This window comes from Schistocerca americana, chromosome 2 (assembly GCF_021461395.2).
Source record: "Schistocerca americana isolate TAMUIC-IGC-003095 chromosome 2, iqSchAmer2.1, whole genome shotgun sequence".
Classification (NCBI taxonomy): Eukaryota; Metazoa; Arthropoda; class Insecta; order Orthoptera; family Acrididae; genus Schistocerca; species Schistocerca americana.
The window spans coordinates 1126080751-1126103025 of NC_060120.1; the positions used below are offsets into that span (position 1 = coordinate 1126080751).

General features: G+C 40.4%; 1 protein-coding gene across 1 annotated transcript in view; it reads left to right on the forward strand.

The window, feature by feature from the left end:
* The first annotated feature begins 286 nt into the window (after positions 1 to 286).
* LOC124595028 (molybdenum cofactor biosynthesis protein 1-like) overlaps positions 287 to 22275 on the forward strand; it is a 40715-nt gene continuing 18726 nt past the window's right edge. The window contains exons 1-3 of the mRNA XM_047133587.1: positions 287 to 496; positions 9701 to 9846; positions 18586 to 18671. Coding sequence (XP_046989543.1) covers positions 287 to 496; positions 9701 to 9846; positions 18586 to 18671 — 442 coding nt within the window. The remainder of the gene's footprint in view (positions 497 to 9700; positions 9847 to 18585; positions 18672 to 22275) is intronic.

The window sequence follows — 22275 nt, forward strand, 5'->3', positions numbered from 1 at the left end:
ATATTTTCAGAATTGATACGCTGTCAGACCGAAACATTGTTATGCACTATTCATAAATTTATCAAACAAAAAGTACATAATCTTGACTGTTATGACAAAGTGCTCTCAGAACTGAAATCTAACAGACATTCTTATTTAAGCTGGCCTAACAGCCACTGTTAAGATATTCATGTATAGAGTAGGATGAGTTGCCTATCAAAAAGTCTTTCAAACTCTGTTTAAACCATGCTTTATCTGATACCAAGTTTTTAATGGTGTCTTTCTTCCACAGATAAATTGTGTTGTAATGCGAGGTTTTAATGAAGATGAAGTGTGCAGTTTTGTGGAGTTAACAAAAGAGAAAAATGTTGATGTAAGATTTATCGAGTACATGCCTTTCAGCGGCAACAAATGGAATGATGGGAAGATGGTCTCCTTTAGTGAAATGCTCCAAATAATTAGAAAGCAGTGGCCTGATTTTGATCCTCTTCCCAATGGGCCCAATGATACCTCAAAGGTACGTGCAGTATTACATATGAACATACATTGAAAATAATTTAATGTTTATGACTTACTACCGATCACAAGAATACTTCACATCTGCTGGTGGTATGAGAGATGGACTGGTTTAGTTACATATTTCTCATCCCATTCAGTAAGTCTGTCCTGGCCTGGGTTTCTCTGCAGCTTCTCTGCAACTCTCCCCATTTCCTAAACCTTGACAATCCTTTTATTTCTTCCCTTTTCCTTTCCCTTCATTGTTTCTGCCAGAAGAAGAAGCCACTGACTCCAAAAGCTTGCACATTTCCATAACTTTAAGGGGAGTTAGAAGGGGAAAACATTCTTTTTCACTTTTTTGGGTTTTTATCTGATTATAAAATTTGCAATTCTCCAACTAAAATGATATGTATATTACTTATAAACTTGTGTGGGAAGTATTTTATTTTATTTTCTAAAATATAATCTACACCAGTTGAAAATGTTAAAATTTTTACATGCATAACGTGAAGACCTAATAAAATCGGTAATTTCTTATATACAGGGTAGTCCATTGATTGTGACCGGGCCAAATATCTCACGAAATAAGTGTCAAACGAAAAAACTACAAAGAAAGAAATTTGTCTAGCTCGAAGGGGGAAACCAGCTGGCGCAATGGTTGGCCTGCTATAAGGCGCTGCCATAGCTCAAACTGATATCATCTGTGTTTTTTTTAAATAGGAACCCCATTTTTTATTACATATTCGTGTAATACGTAAAGAAATATGAATGTTTTAGTTGGACCACTTTCTTCGCTTTGTGATAGATGTCGCTGTAATAGTCACAAACATATGTTTCATAATTTTAGACGAACAGTTGGTAACAGGTAGGTTTTTTAAATTAAAATACAGAATGTAGGTACATTTGAACATTTTATTTCGGTTGTTCCAATGTGATACATGTACCTTTGTGAACTTATCATTTCTGAGAACGCATGCTGTTATGGCGTGATTACCTGTGAATACCACATTAATGCAATAAATGCTCAAAATGATTTCTGTCAACCTCAATGCCTTTGGCAATACGTGTAATGACATTCCTCTCAACAGTGAGTAGCTCGCCTTCCGTAATGTTCGCACATGCATTGACAATGCACTGACGCATGTTGTCAGGCATTGTCGGTGGATCACGATAGCAAATATCCTTCAACTTTCCCCACAGAAAGAAATCCGGGGATGTCAGATCCAGTGAACGTGCGGGCCATGGTATGGTGCTTTGACGACCAATCCACCTTTCATGAAATATGCTATTCAATACTGCTTCAACCGCACGCAAACTATGTGCCGGACATCCATCATGTTGGAAGTACATCGCCATTCTGTCATGCAGTGAAACATCTTGTAGTAACATTGGTAGAACATTACGCAGAAAATCAGCATACATTGCACCATTTAGATTGCCATCGATAAAATGGGGGCCAATTATCCTTCCTCTCTTAATGCCACACCATACATTAACCTGCCAAGGTCGCTGCTGTTCCACTTGTCGCTGCCATCGTAGATTTTCCGTTGCCCAATAGTGCATATTATGGCGGTTTAGGTTACCGCTGTTGGTGAATGATGCTTCATCGCTAAATAGAACGCATGCAAAAAATCTTTCATCGTCCCGTAATTTCTCTTGTGCCCTGTGGCAGAACTGTACATGACGTTCAAAGTCATCATCATGGAATTCATAGTGCATAGAAATATGGTACGGGTGCAATCGATGTTGATGTAGCATTCTCAACACCGACGTTTTTGAGATTCCCAATTCTCGCGCAATTTGTCTGCTACTGATGTGAGGATTAGCTGCCCCAGCAGCTAAGACATCTACTAGGGCATCATCATTTGTTGCAGGTTGTGGTTGGTGTTCCACATGTGGCTGGACACTTCCTGTTTCCTTAAATAATGTAACTATCCGGCGAATGGTTCAGACACTTCGATGATGTCATCCAGGATACCGAGCAGCATACATAGCACACGCCCCTTGGGCATTTTGATCACAATAGCCATACATCAACATGATATCGACCTTTTCCGCAATTGGTAAACGGTCCATTTTAAAACGGGTAATGTATCATGAAGCAAATACCGTCCGCACTGGCGGAATGTTATGTGATACCACATACTTATATGTTTGTGACTATTACAGCAGCTGGCCGGAGTTGCCGAGCGGTGCTAGGCGCTACAGTCTGGAAACGTGCGACCGCTACGTTCGCAGGTTCGAATCCTGCCTCGGGCATGGATGTGGGTGATGTCCTTAGGTTAGTTAGGTTTAAGTAGTTCTAAGTTCTAGGGGACTGATGACCTCAGAAGTTAAGTCCCATAGTGCTCAGAGCCATTTGAACCATTTTTGACTATTACAGCCCCATCTATCACAAAGCGAAAAAAGTGGTCCAGCTAAAACATTCATATTTCTTTACGTACTACATGAATATGTAATAAAAAATGGGGGTTCCTATTTTAAAAAAATGCAGTTGATATGAGTTTGACCTATGGCAGTGCCATCTAGCAGGCCAACCATAGCGCCATCTGGTTTCTCCCTTCAAGCTAGACGAATTTCATTCTTTGTAGTTTTTTCATTTGATGCTTATTTCGTGAGATATTTGGCCCGGTCACTATCAATGGACCACCCTGTAGAAAGCTGTGGATTGCTGTGTTATAAAGGTTAAATTATGTGTTTGCATTGGTAGCACTGTCAAAAATAGTATCGTATCTTTTCATAGTATAAACATGCTTTGTATATCGAAGTGCTAACGTTCTTCCGAGGAAAAGTGACGAATAGACTGGTAAATCTCTCAAAAAATATGACTCCAAAATGAAGTGTTTTTAAGAAATGTGGGTTTCATGGTAATAAATTTTTGTATAAAGAGAAACTTTGCGTTCAGCATGTGGTGTGTGAAGTTACAGACAATGAAATACTGGCAAACTCATGAGTATCTAGCGAAACACCCATTAGTGCTTCGAAGATTAAAATGAAACATAGTGATAACACAGTTATCTCAAAACAAAACTCATGTAAACGGTAGGTTAGGTTATATTCTGATACATTTACACAACCTAACAGGGGTGTTATGTGAATGTGTGTGCTGTATGTATGTGGAGGGCCAGTTAGTTTACATGAAGACATTGAGGTATCAAATGGACTAGCCAGGAAACGTATCATTAATTCTGCCAGTTGTAAATATACTCATTCATTTTGGAATTCTGATAAGTGTAAAGATAATTATTTTGAAATAAATGTTAGGTGGTTTTATGGATTGAGAGCTATTGGCAAAGGTTACACTGCAGCAGAAACAATGTGTGTCATGATGTATATGCCACGCCCACTTTGTAAAATGGACAAGTATGCAGGATTTATTGGAGCTGCTGTGAAATCTGCTGCATGTGAGTCAATTAAGTGTGCTGCAAATGAAGCTGCTGAAATAAACGATGGTATGATTGACATATCCGTAGCTTTTGGGGCGCTTGGTAGTAGCGCAGCTGCATTTCTAAGAATTCTGTTGCTACAGTGACCAGTGTGGATACTGGAAAGCTAATAGATTTCCAGATTTTAACCAAACATTGTTATAAGTATAAATCAGGGCATGAAGAAGGGCATATCTGTGACAGAAATTATGAAGGACAACTAGTCGTACGGAGGCCTGTGCAGCTGTTGAAATTTATAATCGATCTGTAAACTAAAGGCGAGTGTGTTACACTAAGTTCTTAGGTTATGCAGACTCAAATGCATATAACAGTGTAGTAGCCACTCAGCCTTATGGTGAGAAGCTTATCACAGAACTGGAATGTGTTCGTCATGTCCAGAAGAGGATGGGTACCAGATTGAGGAAGTTGAAACAAAGTTTGAGAGACAAGAAACTTTCAGGTGGTAAGACCATAAGAAGCAGGCTGACAGACAAAATGATTGATCAACTACAACAGTATTATGAGATTGCCATTAGAAATAATACTGAGGATTTGTTGAAATTGAAGCAGGCAGTACAGGCTACCTTCTTCCAGAGACTGTCAGCTGATGATAAACCAGTACACCATCTTTGCCCTCCTGGATCTGGTTCATGGTGCAATTACCGCAATGCCCAGTACTCAAACAGGTCATACAGCCATAAACATTATATCCCAGCAGCAGTTGTGGATATCATAAAACCTGTTTACAGAGACCTGGCAATCTGGAATTATTGAAGAAGTGTCTGCATTGTCAGACTCAAAATCCCAATGAGTCGTTCAATAATCTTATAGTGTCAGTGTTGTCGTAACTGCCGTCTGCGTCATGTCTGCTGTGCAGCGAGTTACGCTAATTTAAGTATTAACTCTATTTTTCTTACTTGTCACTTCTTCTTCCATGTGTTTTTGCTTTTAGGAAGCTTTTTATTGTCGAGTGCTAGTAATAGTGTTCCATAGATTTTGTGTTTGTTTTGAATACAGTCAGAGAGAGTCCGTTTAGTAAGCCATAGTGCCAGTAGTGCTAGTGTTTGTTTTCAATACAGTCCAGAGACAGGTAGGGCTATTTTCATTGTTTTCTACAGGAAGTGTCTAGTAACCACAGTTTAGTCAACTATCAGCCACCTTTAGTGAATTAGCAGTCTAGTTATAAGTTGATTAACTCTCTACAGTAAATTGATTTCTTAGGATGGATAGGATGTGTGACTGCTGTGTATGGACACAGGTGGAGCTGGCCACTGTTCGCGAACAGCTGAACTTGTTGATGGCCGCGGTTACCCGTCTTCAGGCTGCTGCCTTGGAGTGTAGCGGCAGTGGGGAGTCTGGTGCTTTGCATGGTACACCCCAGGTGATACATGCTTCACCCACTGACCCTTCTGTCGACACATCTTTGCGGGTACCGGGCGCGGTTGGGCCACCCTCTTCCCAAGGGGAGTGGTGGGTTCAGCAGCATTCGCGGCGCACGAGGCGGAGGGTCAGTGTGGAGGCTGGCTGTGTGGCATCGCCCGTTCTGCCTGTGAGTGGACATGTGGCCACTCCTTCAGCAAGGTCTGAGCAGGCACATGGGGGGAGGGGTTTATTAGTTATTGGGAGCTCCAACGTTAGGCGGGTGATGGAGCACCTTAGGGAAATAGCGGAAAGGTCGGGGAAGAAGGACAGTGTTCACTCTGTCTGCTTGCCGGGGGTCTCATCCGAGATGTGGAGGAGGCCGTGCCAGCAGTGATAGAGAGCACTGGGTGCACCCGACTGCAAATTGTTGCTCATGTCGGCACCAATGACTCCTGCCGTCTGGGTTCAGAGGTCATCCTCAGTTCATACAGGCGGTTAGTGGAGTTGGTGAAGGCGGAAAGCCTCGCGGGGTGGAATCTCAGCTAGCTATTTGTAGTATCGTTCCGAGAACCGATAGTGGTCCTCTGGTTTGGAGCCGAGTGGAAGGCTTAAACCAGGGGCTCAGATGATTCTGCGGAGATCTGGGGTGCAAATTTCTCGACATCCGCTATCGGGTGGAGAAATGTAGGGTCCCCCTGAATAGGTCACGCGTGCGCTACGTGCAGGAAGTGGCTACAAGTGTAGCGGAGTATGTGTGGAGTGCACATGTGGGTTTTTTAGGTTAGAGAATTCCCTCCCTAGGCCCGACAAGACACCTCCTGAGATGCGGCAAGGTAGGAGTAGACAAAATGCAACAGGGAATAACAATATTAATGTGCTAATAGTAAACTGCAGGAGCGTCTATAGAAAGGTCCCAGAACTGCTCTCATTAATAAACGGTCACAATGCCCACATAGTACTAGGGACAGAAAGTTGGCTGAAACCCGATGTAAACAGTAATAAATTCTAAACTCAGATTGGAATGTATACCGCAGAGACAGGCTGGAAAGTGAAGGGGGAGGCATGTTTAAAGTGATAAGAAGTGCAATAGTATCGAAGGAAATTGACGGAGATCCGAAATGTGAAATAATTTAGGTGAAGGTCACGGTTAAACCAGGCTCAGACATAGTAATTGGATGTCTCTATAGGCCCCCTGGCTCAGCAGCTGTTGTGGCTGAGCACCTGAAGGATAATTTGGAAAATATTTCGATTAGATTTGCCCAACATGTTATAGTTCTGGGTGGAGATTTTAATTTGCCCGATATGGACTGGGAGACTCAAACTTTCATAATGGGTGGCAGGGACAAAGAATCCAGTGAAATTTTTTAAGAGCTTTATCTGAAAACTACCTTGAGCAGTTAAACAGAGAACTGACTCATGGCGATAACATATTAGTGACAAACAGACCCGAACTATTTGAAACGGTTAACGCAGAACAGGGAATCAGTGATCATAAAGCGGTTACTGCATCGATGATTTCAGCCATAAATAGAAATATTAAAAAAGGTACGAAAATCTTTCTGGTTAGCAAAAGTGTCAAAAATCTGATTTCAGAGTACCTGATGGCTCAACACAAAAGTTTTGTTTTAAGTACAGATAGTGTTGAGGATCAGTGGACAAAGTTCAAAACCATCGTACAATATGCGTTAGATGAGTATGTGCCAATCAAGATCATAAGAGATGGAAAAGAGCCAGCGTGGTACAACAACCGAGTTAGAAAACTGCTGAGGAAGCAAAGGGAACTTCACAGCAAACATAAACATAGCCAACACCTTGCAGACAAACAAAAATTACGCGAAGCGAAATGTAATGTGAGGAGGGCCATGCGAGAGGCGTTAAATGAATTCGAAAGTAAAGTTCTATGTACTGACTTGGCAGAAAATCCTAAGAAATTTTGCTCTTATGTCAAAGTGGTAGGTGGATCAAAACAAAATGTCCAGACACTCTGTGACCAAAAAGGTACTGAAACAGAGGATGATGGACTAAAGCCGAAATACTAAATGTCTTTTTCCAAAGCTGTTTCACAGAGGAAGACTGCACTGTAGTTCCTTCTCTAGATTGTCGCACAGATGACAAAATGGTAGATATTGAAATAGAGGGATAGAGAAACAATTAAAATCACTCAAAAGAGGAAAGGCCGCTGGACCTGATGGGATACCAGTTCAGTTTTACACAGAGTATGTGAAGGAACTTGCCCCCCTTCTTGCAGTAATGTGCCGTAGGTCTCTACAAGAGTGTAGCGTTCCAAAGAATTGGAAAAGGGCACAGGTCATCCCCGTTTTCAAGAAGGGACGTCGAACAGATGTGCAGAACTGTAGACCTATATCTCTAACATCGATCAGTTGTAGAATTTTAGAACATGTATTATGTTTGAATATTATGACTTTTCTGTAAACTAGAAATCTACTCTGTAGGAATCAGCATGGGTTTCGAAAAAGACGATCGTGTGAAACCCAGCTCGCGCTATTCGTCCACGAGAATCAGAGGGCCATGGACACGGGTTCCCAGGTAGATGCTGTGTTTCTTGACTTCCACAAGGCGTTTGATACAGTTCTCTGCAATCGTTTAATGAACAAAATAAGAGCATATGGACTATCAGACCAATTATGTGATTGGATTGAAGAGTTGCTAGATAACAGAACGTAGCATGTCATTCTCAATGGAGAGAAGTCTTCCGAAGTAAGAGTGATTTCAGGTGTGCTGCAGGGGAGTGTCGTAGGACCGTTGCTATTCACAATATACATAAATGACCTTGTGAATGACATCGGAAGTTCACTGAGGCTTTTTGCGGATGATGCTGTGGTATATCGAGAGGTTGCAACAATGGAAAATGGTACTGAAATGCAGGATGATCTGCAGCGAATTGATGCATGGTTTAGGGAATGGCAATTGAATCTCAATGTAGACAAGTGTAATGTGCTGCAAATACATAGAAAGAAAGATCCCATATCATTTAGCTACAATATAGCAGGTCAGCAATTGGAAGCAGTTAATTCCATAAATTATCTGGGAGTATGCATTAGGAGTGATTTAAAATGGAATGATCATATAAAGTTGATCGTGGGTAAATCAGATGCCAGACTGAGATTCATTGGAAGAATCCTAAGGAAATGCAATCCGAAAACAAAGGAATTAGGTTACAGTACACTTGTTCGCCCACTGTTTGAATACTGCTCAGCAGTGTGGGATCCGTACCAGATAGGGTTGATAGAAGAGATAGAGAAGATCCAACAGAGAGCAGCATGCTTCGTTATAGGATCATTTAGTAATCGCGAAAGAGTTACAGAGATGTTAGATAAACTCCAGTGGAAGACTCTGCAGGGGGGATGCTCAGTAGCTCGGTACGGGCTTTTGTTGAAGTTTCAAGAACATACTTTCACCGAGGAGTCAAGCAGTATATTGCTCCCTCCTACGTATATCTCGCAAAGAGACCATGAGGATAAAATGAGAGAGATTAGAGCCCGCACATAGGCATACCGACAATGCTTCTTTCCACCAACAATACAAGACTGTAATAGAAGGGAGAACCAATAGAGGTACTCAAGGTACCCTACACCATCAGGTGGCTTGAGGAGTATGGATGTAGATGTAGATGTAGACCAAAAAATGTTTTTCTTGTAATGAAGACACTAAAGTGGGGGTCAGTCATGCTGTTATTGCTTTTAATGATGGCAACATTGGTAGCGTGAAAGTGCTACAACATATGGGAATTAATTCTGGAGCAAACTGCATCAGAGAATTTGAATGGATGGACAAGGTTTGCACTGGTAAAGCAGAGTATGCAGCACAGTTGGCCACTACGGAGTCCAGAAAGAAGAAAACAAGAAAAAACTTAAAAAAGATCAAGAGGATGATATACAGTATGGTGCAGGGTGCTTCTGAGTGACTAAAAATAAAATGTTAAGCATATATTGAGTTACAGTCTATTAAAACTTTAAAAACTCTTCCTGAAAATTTACATTTTGTCTTGCATTTTTCCCTAAATCTCAGTAACTAATTCGAATAGCGAATTCAAATTTTCAGTATGTATCCTGAGCCTTCTGAACTAAAAGAAGAACATAATGTTATGTATAAATAAAATTATTTAGAATAACATACAAAAAAGTACACAAAATTTTAACTGTGTGATTAAAAAATTGTATTTCCAAAAGCAGTGGCTGAAATGCAATTATTGTAAGACTCAGAACATATAGTTTAATGTCCTGTAAAAGTTTCTTGTCAATGGCTACAGTTGTTCCTGAAATACGGGGAAGTTAAGTCACTAAATTTAACATTGTCAGGATATGGCGTTCAAACTCCCCTTAATGCACATTTTCTCCTTCCTCCACTTGGTGAGCAACACATTTATAGTATTTTCACAACAGCAGTAGCTATTTTCTTACAATTTCTTTTTGCAGGCATACCATGTGCCGGGCTTCAAGGGACATGTGGGATTTATTACCTCAATGAGTGAACACTTCTGTGGCACGTGCAACCGTTTACGGATAACAGCTGATGGCAATTTGAAGGTGTGTCTCTTTGGGAATTCAGAGATATCTCTCAGGTGAGTGATGAAACATAGAATAATCGTGTCCAAGTGAAAATTCATGTGAGGAAACCATAAAATTACTAGAAGACTGACAGACTGATCAGTATTTTACCTCCAGGATGTGAAATTCCAAAACTTCTTATAGACACATTTGTTCCTCTTGTCCTCACATTAGTCATGGAGTCCGAGTGACCTTTGAGACCTTCAGAAACTTATCCCTCTTTCCTCTCTCATTAAGGAACTGATAGTTCCAAATGCTGAGTATAGAATAATACTTTCAAACTGTTTGCCATGCACATTAGGTATGTGGTTGGTATATGGAAGAGATAAACTGCAGTTAAATCCAGCAGGTATGAAATGAGTAATCTTTTCTTGAAGTTTTCAGCTTGCACCCTCCTCCCTCCCAGACATACAAACCAGATACCTCTAGCTAAATAATTTGTGAGTATATATAATTTGCCTCTGTCAACATCATGTTACACTAACCTATTTGTGAGATTAAATTAAAGGAAAGTAATCAGAACTGGAAATTATGTAAAGACATTTTTAGTTATGTCCCTATGTTGTAATAAAGTTAACACAATATTTCTGTCCATGTGATGGTAACTATGATTCGTCAGCCACTGTTGCCGAGCGGTTCTAGGCGCTTCAGTCCAGAACTGCGTGACTGCTACGGTCGCAGGTTTGAATCCTGCCTTGGCTCAGATGTTAAGTCCTATAGTGCCCAGAGCCATTTGAACTGTGATTCATGATTATCAGAGTCTATATGTTCCAAATAAAAATTGGAACTTCATGTGTATAAATGTACAAATTATTAGACAATGGGACCAACAACTGACACTTTTAAATTGATGACTAGACTAAGAGATTAATAATAGGAAAAAAACTGCAAGATACTTGGCGATAAGTTTGCTTCAGGACATGGTAAGGGGGGTGAGGGGTGGGAAGAATCAGCTCTCTCTTTGTGAGCATACCAGAAATCCTTTATCAACCGAAGGTAAAATAAGATATAAAAATACAGGGTCAAACAATTAATTTAAGTATCTTAAAAACCAAATGACTAATAAAATTGGAAGCTAAGAAAAGTAAGTTCGTAGTAAGTAGGGTGAAACACAAGGGGCTGCAACATATTGCCATTGTTGTTTGACTTGTCTATCAAAGAAAAAAGAAATGGATCAAAACAAAATAAAAGTGAGAATGGAAATGTATCAGAAGCAAATAGGAATAAGCAAGGAACATATTCTTTAATTAAAAAAAAAAAAAAAATGACCTGTGAGGCAGATGTTCCTACAATTTTATGTTCATAGCACAGCAGTCTGTGAAAGCAAAATATTTATGACATTGAAAAAAGAAAATCAGTGAGTGAAAAGTGTGTGTAGGTGAATTGTGGTGAAAGACTGGATATTGGAACTTCTGTTAGGCTGCCCAGTATTAGTTAACTTGGTAGTAAAGGAGCAAGTTTGCAAGGGCAGATAACTGTTTGACTACGTAAAATAGAGTGGGAGTATGGAAAAGCTAGTCCAAGATAGGATGAAAAAGATAACAGCAACTTAAAAAATGAATTGATAAGTTACCATGAACCCCATTCCAATCTAGTGAATGCAGTGGTTGACAATATCTTGTGACATTCGCCTATAAGGCTCAAACAATAATTGCTAAATAAAAATACAAAATGTTGACAAGACTGTATCGAAGCTGTCACTCTCTTTTGAAACAAGGGTGTTTAAACCAACAAACACGCAGGAAAGCAGGGACAACTCGGACACTAGAGGAGGATAGGAAGTATCATTGAAGGAGTGAGCATAAACCGTGTGGAATATGTGTGGTACAAAAAAAAAAAAAAAAAAAAAAAAAAAAAAAAAAAAAAAAAAAAAAAAAAAAGAAGAAGAAGAAGAAGAAGAAGAAGAGGAAGTGGAAAAATCTTGATCTGGAAACAAGGGAATAAAAATTTGCCACGCGAAGAGACAATATGGTACTGTGCTGATGAGTGTGTACAAGTGGTGATATACAATATACATTGATAAAGGAACTCTGCATTGGGCCCAGAAGACCACGCAATGCCCTTTGAGAGATGTCCTCTACTATATATCTATGGAGAGTTAGGGGGTCAGTATACAACTCTCCAGGCTGTTATCAACTTCCAGAAGTTGAAGACACTGCTTCTCACTTGAGTAGCTCCTCAGCTGGAACTACAAGCAGAGTGTACCCTATTCCAGTCCGTCCACCGAGCAGAATTTCCCGGCTCTACAAGGAATTGAACCTGATCCCTTTCTATGGCACCCCTGTGGCATACTGACTGCATAGCTGTGGCAAGAGTCATAATATACACTTGTGAACAATTGAGTTATAACTATTCTGTTTATTGGGGAGAGAGTATGTATATTGCACCGTGAATGAAACAGTTTAGTGTATCGTAAATGGAATGTATTCAGACCTTGTACTTGTTGTGTGAGAGCGCGGTGTCTTAGACACTTGTAGTGTTTGTCTTAGCATGTACGGACCAGTGAGCCTTACTTTCTAGTATTTTTAATTATAAATCATTACTGGTGCCTCTGGCACTTTTGTGCTGCAATGGCAATAGCTTGCAATAGCAAACATTGAGTCAACCATGGTTTTTGGATCAGAAGAAGAGGTCAATTGGGTTGACATTGGGAATAGAGTGATGGGAAGTGGACAATAAGCAGTTATATCGAAGGGTGCATTATTTGATATGTTCAGGTTAATTATAAAATGTGGATTGGAGAATTTTTCACGTTGAGCAGAAGTAAGTTTACAGGACCAGATGTCAAATTACACATGATCCGTGTGAATCCCTATAGTCAGCATGAACACTGGCACACAGAATAATTTATAGGTAGCCTTGCTGTATATAAAAAATCAGATTTGTGCTGAACTGTCATGAACAAACTGTCACTTCTCTGGAATAAATAGACTCTGATTTGTTAATTACATCTGTGTAAATGAAAAATATAGGAAAACATAGATTGCTGCTTACTGTAAAGCAGACATGTTACATTGTAGACAGGCACAATTAAAAAGGCACTTACACAAAGCTTTCGGTCACAGCCTTCATCAGCAAAAGAGATACAGAGAAACACACACATTCATACACACAGGCAAGCACATGTCACACACATATGACTGACAACTCCAGTAGCTTGCCCCTAGCTGCTGGACTTGGCAGTTTTTTTTTCTCTGTGTGTGTGTGCGTGCGTGCGCGCGTGGAGTGCTTGCTTGTGTGTTGTGCCTGTGTTCAACTTTGTTTTCTTTACGGTAAATAGTGATCTATCTTTCCCTGCACTGTTGATATTCCTACCTGGAATTTCCATTGTTTAATCAGTGTAAATAAGAAGGACACAGTTACATATATTCTGTCACTTGAAGACTAATACATGAAGTAAGTGGACATTATTTTTTATTGCAGAGGATCTTTGTCACCACTAATTATTAATTTTGTGTTCCAGTTAATTAGACATGGTTTCATCCTTTCGTGGATGTGCTCTTTTTGTTAAATCTTCCTGCAAAAGATCTGATTTACTTCAAATTAATAAACCTGAGTATTCTGAAAAAGGAGGTGCAGCTTACAGCTGCAGTGTGACAGTTGATCACAGGGTGATTTTATCACTGCCATATCGTGGGTAACCATGGCTCGAGACACTTATTCTATAAGGGTGTGTAGTCATTGGGCTTTCTTGTACCACAGTGTCAAAGGTGTACTGTGAGCAGATTTACTCAAGGAAAATACTACCACAATCAGCAGAGTGAACTGCTATGGGCAACAGGATATCATTGACAGGGGTTACCACTGACTAGCATGGCTTTAGCAGCGAACAGGTGGGCCACAATGTAGCAAATGACTCACCAACTCAGTGACATTCAATAAACAGTAACCATTCATGCCACTGGGAACTGTCACCTCTTTGTGGGATACAAAGATGCAATCTGCACACTGCTCGTCACAGTTACAAAGATTAGCATTGGTTCGGAACAGCACCAGGGGATGCTCGAAGCATGCAGGAAGGTCGTCTGTCTGATGATTTGCGGTACATATTGCCAAGGTGGCAGGGTGCAAAATAAGGAGTGATCAAAAAACTTCCATTTGAAGGCTGCATAGTTCAGACCAGTATGCCACACACACACACACACACACACACACACACACACACACACACACATATCCATCCGCACATATACCCTGCTTGTGTCTGTATATGTGCGGATGGATATATGTGTGTGTGTGTGTGTGTGTGTGTGTGTGTGTGTGCGAGTGTATACCTGTCCTTTTTCCCCCCTAAGGTAAGTCTTTCCACTCCCAGGGTTGGAATGACTCCTTACCCTCTCCCTTAAAACCCACATCCTTTCGTCTTTCCCTCTCCTTCCCTCTTTCCTGATGAAGCAACTGTGGGTTGCGAAAGCTTGAATTTTGTGTGTGTGTTTGTTTGTGTGTCTATCAACATACCAACGCTTTCGTTTGGTAAGTTACATCATCTTTGTTTTTAGATATACTTTTCCCATTTGGAATGTTTCCCTGTATTATATTATATATCAGTGCTTTCCTCTCCCACAACTATCCTGTAGACCTTGTCCACAAACAGATCTCCCAAACAATACATTCCTCCCCAACCAACAACAATGTTACTACCCCCAGACCACACAGAAACATCCCCCTTGTCACCCAATATTATCCTGGCCTCGAATACATCAACTAATTACTCCGCCACGGATATGAATTTCTCAAGTCAAGCCCTGAAGTGAGATCATCCCTTGACAATATTCTCCCCACACCACCCAGAGTTGCCTTTTGCCGACCCCCTAACCTCCGTAACATCCTTGTCAAACCCTACAATATTCCCAGACCACCTTCTCTACCCAGCGGTTCCTACCCCTGTAACCGACCCCGATGCAAAACCTGCCCCATGCATCCCCCCACAACCAACTACTCCAGCCCCGCTACTGGTATAACATACACAACTCAAGGCAGGGCCACATGTGAGACAGCACGTCATTTATCAGCTGACATGCCTGCACTGCACAGCCTTTTACATTGGTATGACGACAACTAAACTGGCTGAGCGCATGAATGGGCACAGACGAACTGTCCACCTAGGAGATGTCCAATACCCAGTAGCGGAGCATGCCCTCCAGCATAATTCTAGGGACCTAGGAACCTGCTACACCATATGTGCCATTTGGCTTCTCCCACCCAACACCAGTACCTCGGAACTGCGGAGATGGGAACTTGCACTCCAACACATCCTTTCATCCCGCCATCCCCCTGGACTGAACCTATGTTAACCAACCTCACTCCCATTTACTCTTTAGTCTTCTCCTCTTTCCCTTTCCTCTTTAGCCATTCACGCATCTTTTTATCCTACATAGTTGTGTTTATCTTTATACTATGTACCTCTTTACTTCTGTATTCATCCTCCTTGGTTTGAAGCTGGCACAGTAATTACAGTAGAATATCTTTGGCTTCCCTCTGACATCCATGCCTCCATCTTTGCTACCCTCCCTGTTTACCTTTCCCCTGTTGCTTCATAACCTGGGTTGTGAATAACTGAATCCACTTTCCCTTCTTCCACTTTTTTCCCCTCTCTCCTCCCTGATGAAGGAACGAAGTTCCGAAAGCTAGGATACGTCAATTTTCTGTTCTGTTTTGTGTATCTATCGGCTGTACTGAGCTGAGGTAAGTACTCACCAGGCCCTCTATCTCTTTGTTAGTATTTGTTTCATATATATAAACACACACATACACACACACACACACACACACACACACACACACACACACACAGGGTGATGCGTATTAACATTTAAAAACCTCCAAAGCACTGTAGATGACCCTGAGACAAGTAATTTAATACAAGACACATGGGATTACAAATGTTGGATACGATACAAATGTTGGGAAATGTGTCAAAAGCGAATGACAAATGTCACCAGATGATGTACCTTGCCATGCTTGCAGTGGTTGAGCCTCTTGGTCTGTCACACTTGATCATCCCAACCCAAGTCAAGTATTCATATCGTTGTGGCTACGGATACATGTGTGCGACTTTAGTGATGGCGTTCAGGATTTGCGTCTTGCATCTGGCAGGCAGTATTTTTTCATTGTGTTAAACAATTATGTATTTATATTGATGTGTATTATTTTATTTATCGGTCTTGCAGTTTCCTTGATTTCTTGCAAAGTACAGTACAATGAAAACCTACCATATTGCATAACAAGTAGATGAGTGTAAACTTCAGAATAGCATCATCGCCATTAAATGACCTTTGTTTTCTTTACTAACTAATGTCTGTAAACAAAAAGAGAAGTGACAGAAGCAAAAAACACAAAATCAGAACTGCTTTTGCTTGATTACAGCAGGGACAGTAATTTTGTAACATCTACATTTACAACAGATCATATTTACAAAATGTTTTGAAATTTGCTCTGTTTTCTCAAATGAAAGTATTGCACTGCTCAATCATTCCTTTACACTCAACCCCGACTGCTGCACATGCTGTGGGGTATGTCATCTGGTTACGTCATATGTTCAGTGTTTCTCACCAATTTTTGGGGTATTTTGAAATTTACAAAAAGGCAAATGCAGAAAGTTATCACATTTTGCTGCACAATACCTGTGTCACAGAAAAATAATGTATACAAATCTTCTCAGATTGGCCACTGAATAACTTTGTGCAAGCCTCGCAATATTTCACCAACACAACTGTTCGTCATCTTCAGGTAGTGGTGGGTCCTGTCATCACTGCTGCAAGATGTGACTGGTGATATTCGCACAGCAGAATTGAAATTTGTCAGGCTAGAAGCAGGAGTACGAATGTGTGGACAGGCACTCCCAGTTGGATGGAAATGCCATTCATAGTAGCCTTCTGCTTATGTGTTGTGGGCAATGACTGCACTTCTGGACACTCGTGTGGTTAAAAGCTGAATTAACTCTCTGCAAGGTGCTGCATCAGGTCATACATCGGAGGATCTGGTTTCTACTGTTTTAATTTCATGGCAGTCAGTGCTGGATTCTGGGCAGTGCTTAGTCAAAATTCCATATTCCTGTTGGTAAGATTGCCCACCGTATGGCCTCTTGGGAAACGTGTGGTGCCCTGTATTCAGGCAGTGCTCTGCTACCACTAATTTACTGGGTGGCATTTTTGTCAGTGCTGTTGAACACAGTGTTCTTGCACAATGTGAGGTGTCTGCCCTATATAAGATTTCCCATAATGGCATCAGATCTTATATATGATCTATGTTTTCTAGGGTCAAGATTGTCTTTAACTTAACACAAACACTTCCTTAGTTTCGCTGGTAGACGAAAAACACACTTGATTCTGTTTCTCCTAGCGATTCTTTCTATTTTTGAAAACATGCCACTGAAATATGGCAAGAAAGCCATTTGCAGTGCTTGTCTAAGTATCTTCATTTACATCCCTACACTGAACTTGCTTTGCTCAGAACACATTGCAAATCTGTTTACAAGAATAAACGTTCTGCTGCAACACTGTTATTAGGTTTTACAGTTCACCAGGCAAACTGTTGGTATCTGAGATCACGTGTGCTCTATGTGCCAGGGAGTGTAAGACACTACCACATTGTGCAGGGTGATGGCAACTTTTGGACCGCAAATATAACTCTGCGTGTATCAGTTTGCAGTAGAGACTATGCCCCAGTGTTCTGTCAGCTTTTCTTCAAACTGTGACATCCAGGAATGGTAAGCTGCTATCTTTTTGTACTTCCACAGTGAACTGAATATTCAGATGGAGCGAGTGCAAATGCTGCAGGGACATAGGTAGTGTCTGTATTATGTGGGCCACACCACAAATGTCTCTTCAGCATTCTGCCAGAAGGAGGAATGTTGGATATTTACTAAGGGAAATAGAGGGTCTCCCATGGGAACACTGTCCACTTGATTAAAGTAGTTGGTGTTACATAAGAAATAGGATGAGGTATGCACATGTTTAAACAGCACCACAATTTCTTTCTCAAACTTGCTGTTAATAACCTCTAATGAGGGCTGCAGGGGCACTTTTGTAAGTAATGATATAACATTTGAGCTAACTAAAAGATCTGAAAGTTCTAGTTTAAGCATCTTCAGGTATTCTATGAAATCCTCTGAATTCTAAATATGATGGTCATAGTCATCCACATGATAAATTTCAAAGCTGTCATGTGGAAATTGCCAGTTGCATCTTGCAGCAGTGATGGTGGAAATCACCACCACCTGTAGATGCCAAAACGTTGTGTCACTGAAATATTGAGGGAGGGACTTGCATAATGTTATCTGGTGGGGAACCCAAAGTGTTTTTGCAACAGATCTATCAGGCAAGCCTGAAAAGTGACATATACTCCAAGCAGTAAGTACCTGTCGTAAAATGATCACATTAGTGAGCTTGGCAATTAATTAAGAGTTTATCAATAAATTTGGCTTCATTTTGCAAGAAATTGTGCTGTGTTCCAGTACTCCCTCTTCAACAAAACTAATGTCAGTTTCTGCTCCACCTCTTCAGCCCAAGATCCTATGTACACTCTTGAGCATTTGTGTAAGATACCTGTTTATTTATAAAAATAAAAGTAACTTCTATCATGACTTTCCCATTCTTGTCCAGTGGGTTTGTTATCCTGCTGTTGCCTACTGCAGACTACAAGATTACTGTTGAAGATTTCTGCAAAGTTTTTCTTCCTTTTTAGTGTACCAACATTTCACTGTGTGGTAATTGCCTGGTACTGTTTAACGGGTGTTTTAACAGTTGTTTCAGAGATGCAATACGAAGCAAATGCAGTGAGGATGACTTGCTTGCCATGATTTGGGCAGCAGTGAGAAGAAGGAAGAAACAACATCGAGGTAAGATACATTACAGCAAATGTAACTCTATAGATAGAAAGAAAATTTCTGTTTAACAAGTCATAGCAAACATAAGAGCAAAATAGAACGAAAAACAACAGTGATAGAACCTGTGTTTTTTGTGTAAACTTGGATTTAATTTTTATTTAGTATTCATTCTGATTAATGCCCATTGGTCAACAAGATATTTCAGCCCTAGAATTTGGTTCTGCAAGGTCCACCAGATAACCATATATGGCTGTTGTAACTCCTTTATTGGACTTCAGAAGTTTTCCAGCAACAAATCTTTTTTTTTTCTTTCTTTCTTTTTTTTTCTTTTTTTAAAAAAAAGCTAAAATGCAGAAAACATCATAAAGCAAACACTCACAGAAAAGCATCAGTGTCCTTGAAACAATGGAAACTCCAGTAGGAATATCAACAATATTGGAAAAGGCAGATTACTACTTACTGGTGAAGGCTGTGGCTGAAAGCTTTATGTAAGTGTCTTTTAATTCTGCCCATCTGCAGCCTAAGGTATCTTCTTTATGGTAAGTAACAGTCTGTCTTTTCCTTCATTATTCATTAGTGTTCTTTGTTTTTATTGCTGTTTAGCAAGCATCATGTGGTATATAAGGGATGCGAATAGCGTCAGATGAATCATCACTCTGGAGGATATGAAGGTGCTGCATATTGGTGTGAGACAGCATTATCTGATGAGAGTTTGAAAGAAACCTCATTGTGGATGTCCATTTGGTCGCCTGGTTAAACCTTGCAACATCTGTATTTTTGGAGTATTTGGATCTGACAGTGGCCTGATGTTGGAAAGTAAGGGCATACTCGTCATCAATGTTCCAGTTGACTACATGAGACCACTACAAGGGAGCATCACTGTGTAGTGTACTGAGTACATTGTAACCTGTTCACATCTGTGACTGCCATCTGAGAACAAGTACAGTAAACTCTCGTGCAGCTACACTTTTGGCTAGCTAGATTGACACTTGACAAGTTTCAGTTTGCGTGCACCTGGAGCCAAGCATTTGCTGGTGTTTTTTGGCAATCTGCTGCTAATCTGTGCACTGGTGTGTGTCAAAAGTCCAAGTATCGTCAATTCGTGCGTGTGTTGGTTGAAGCTCTAGTGTGTTTCTTATTCGTATTGCATGGTTTCATGCCACTGCCATCTATTGGAACTCCTTGGTAGTACAGTACATACAGTATTGTTCTATGCAGCGCAACGTAGCCCTGTCAAAACCGACAATTAGAGTGCGCTGCCTAACACTTTCCACTTGTTGTCGGTACATCAAAGCTGAGTGTGTAACAGTGAATGTACAACACCCTGTTGTGTTGCCACGTGGGCTTGGGTAGAACAGAGGAAATGGCATAGATGTATCGAATGCTTTCATTTGATGGCTGCCACAGCCTGGTTTCAAAAGTCAAAAGTTTGTCTAGTGCATCTCGAGTGTTGTCAAGTTGTGCATCTGTGTGTTTCTGATTTGAGGTTTCGTGCTCCCACTATGTGCCTTAAAGTGTCCAGAGATAAAAGGGGCCAAAAACCATAAAGGACTCAGTCGAGTGTCTGTAGAAAGAACACTGAACGTGACTACAGGCACGAAACATAAAATGAATGTGATCTTGTTGGAAAAAGAGCTTCACACTTTGCAGAGAATTGATGCTGGTGAGCCACCCACAAAAGTTGCTGCAGAGTAGGAGTACAATTACTGATCGGAAGACAAATTGATCAGGAATTTAAAAATTTTGTTCCATCCAAGCATTGGGCAGCGCAGTGAAATCTTGAAAAGCAATGAGAAAAGGTGCACATCCTCAGTTAGAAGAGGCATTATTTTTGTGGCACGAATAAATAAGAGCCAAAGGTGTGTCAGTTTCAGGTCCTCTACTTTGTCAAAATGAGCTGATGAGCTGATTGAAGGAAAGAAGCAAGAATTGCTCGGAAGTAATGGCCAGCAGGATCGTTTCAAGAAGCAGCATGGCATTCATGAAATTGCCATCAGTTCCAAATCATTATCTGGGGATGAAGCTGCTACACTGATTTTAAGAAGAAACTGCACACAATCATTGACAAAGGAGGTTATACTGGCAATCAACTTTACAAATGTGATGAAACTGGGTTGAATTACAAAATGCTGCCAATGAAAACCCTTGCCTCTAAAGAAGAAGAAATGGCTTCAGGATACAAAAAAATCCAAGAAAGATTTACTGTCCTTGCTTGCAGTAATGCCACTGGCAATCATAAACTGTGTCTTACTTTAATTGGCAAATCCAAAACACCAAGAGCATTTAGACACCAACCAACCAGTTTGCCACTGAGGTACATGAGTCAGTCTTAAGGCATGTATGAACAGTGCCATCTTCAGAGAGTGGTTCCAGGCAGAGTTTGTTCCAACTGTAGTAAATTACATGGAAGGAAAAGGACTTCCTTGAAAAGTGCTACTTCTTGTGGACAATGCTCCTTCTCACCCAGGTGATCTGCAAGATGGGGATATCAAAGTTGTATTTCTCCCACAAAATGTCACATCTCTATGTCAACCGATGGACCAAGGTATTCTTGAGGCGATGGAAAAACATTACAGACGCAAGATGCTGGAATAATTAATAGGTGTGATTGATGCTGCAGATGATTTTGTGGAAGCTCTTAAAAAAATCGATGTTTTAAGTGTCATTCATTGATTGCTGAAGCTTGGAATCTAATTCCTCCAGTTCCTCTTGTTAGGTCTTGGAAAAATACTCTTAGATCGTAAGGCAACCTAAGTGGTGGGAAGGAGGAGGCAACACCGAAACTCAAGCTGACATAATTTTGGTGAATTTACTGGAGAAGCTGGTTGTAAAGACACACACTTCGAAGACATTGAAGAGTGAATAGAAAATGGCATTTTTTCATGTGACTGAGGATGAAATCGTCCAAATTGTGACCGATCATAAAGTGTCAGAAGACTATGTTTCTGATGATGAATCAGAGAAAAATATTCCTCACACATTCTGTTATGAAGTGATCCAAACTGCCCTGGAGTACATCAGCCAACAGGCGGAGACGATTTATCTTGAAATAGTTTGATTTCAACGTTGGAGATGTATTGTTGCAGCAATAGTTTCTCAAGCAAAAAAACAAAAGAAAAAGACGTTTGTGACTTCGTTACCAAAAAATAAACTCTAATGAACCATCCTAGAACTTCTATGTCCATAACTTAAAAAGTATTTTTTTTTTAATTTTCTTGAAAGTTCCTCTAGACAGACTTTTTGTTCCTTTGAGTAATCTCTAGATTTGTTTCATAATTTTGTTCAGTAGTTTATTTTTTACTCAAAAGAGTAGGTAATAAAATTAAAACTCCTGTTATTTCCTGCTGCCAAATAAGGGAGATTTTTTCTGTAAGAATGCAAAATAAACGAGCTTTGTTATACAGCACTTAAAAACTTTGAGTTTTCAATCATAGTTTGGTGCCTTTTTAACATGTCAACACAATTTTTTCAGTAAAAAAGTGCAGGGTTATTTGCAACCATATCAGTAACGTTTTACATACCCTACGCACGTTTTACGATCGTATTTCGCAATATTGATGCAATTTGGAGTGTTCACATGTGAAAACAGGGGGACTTTGATTTATCTGAAATTTTT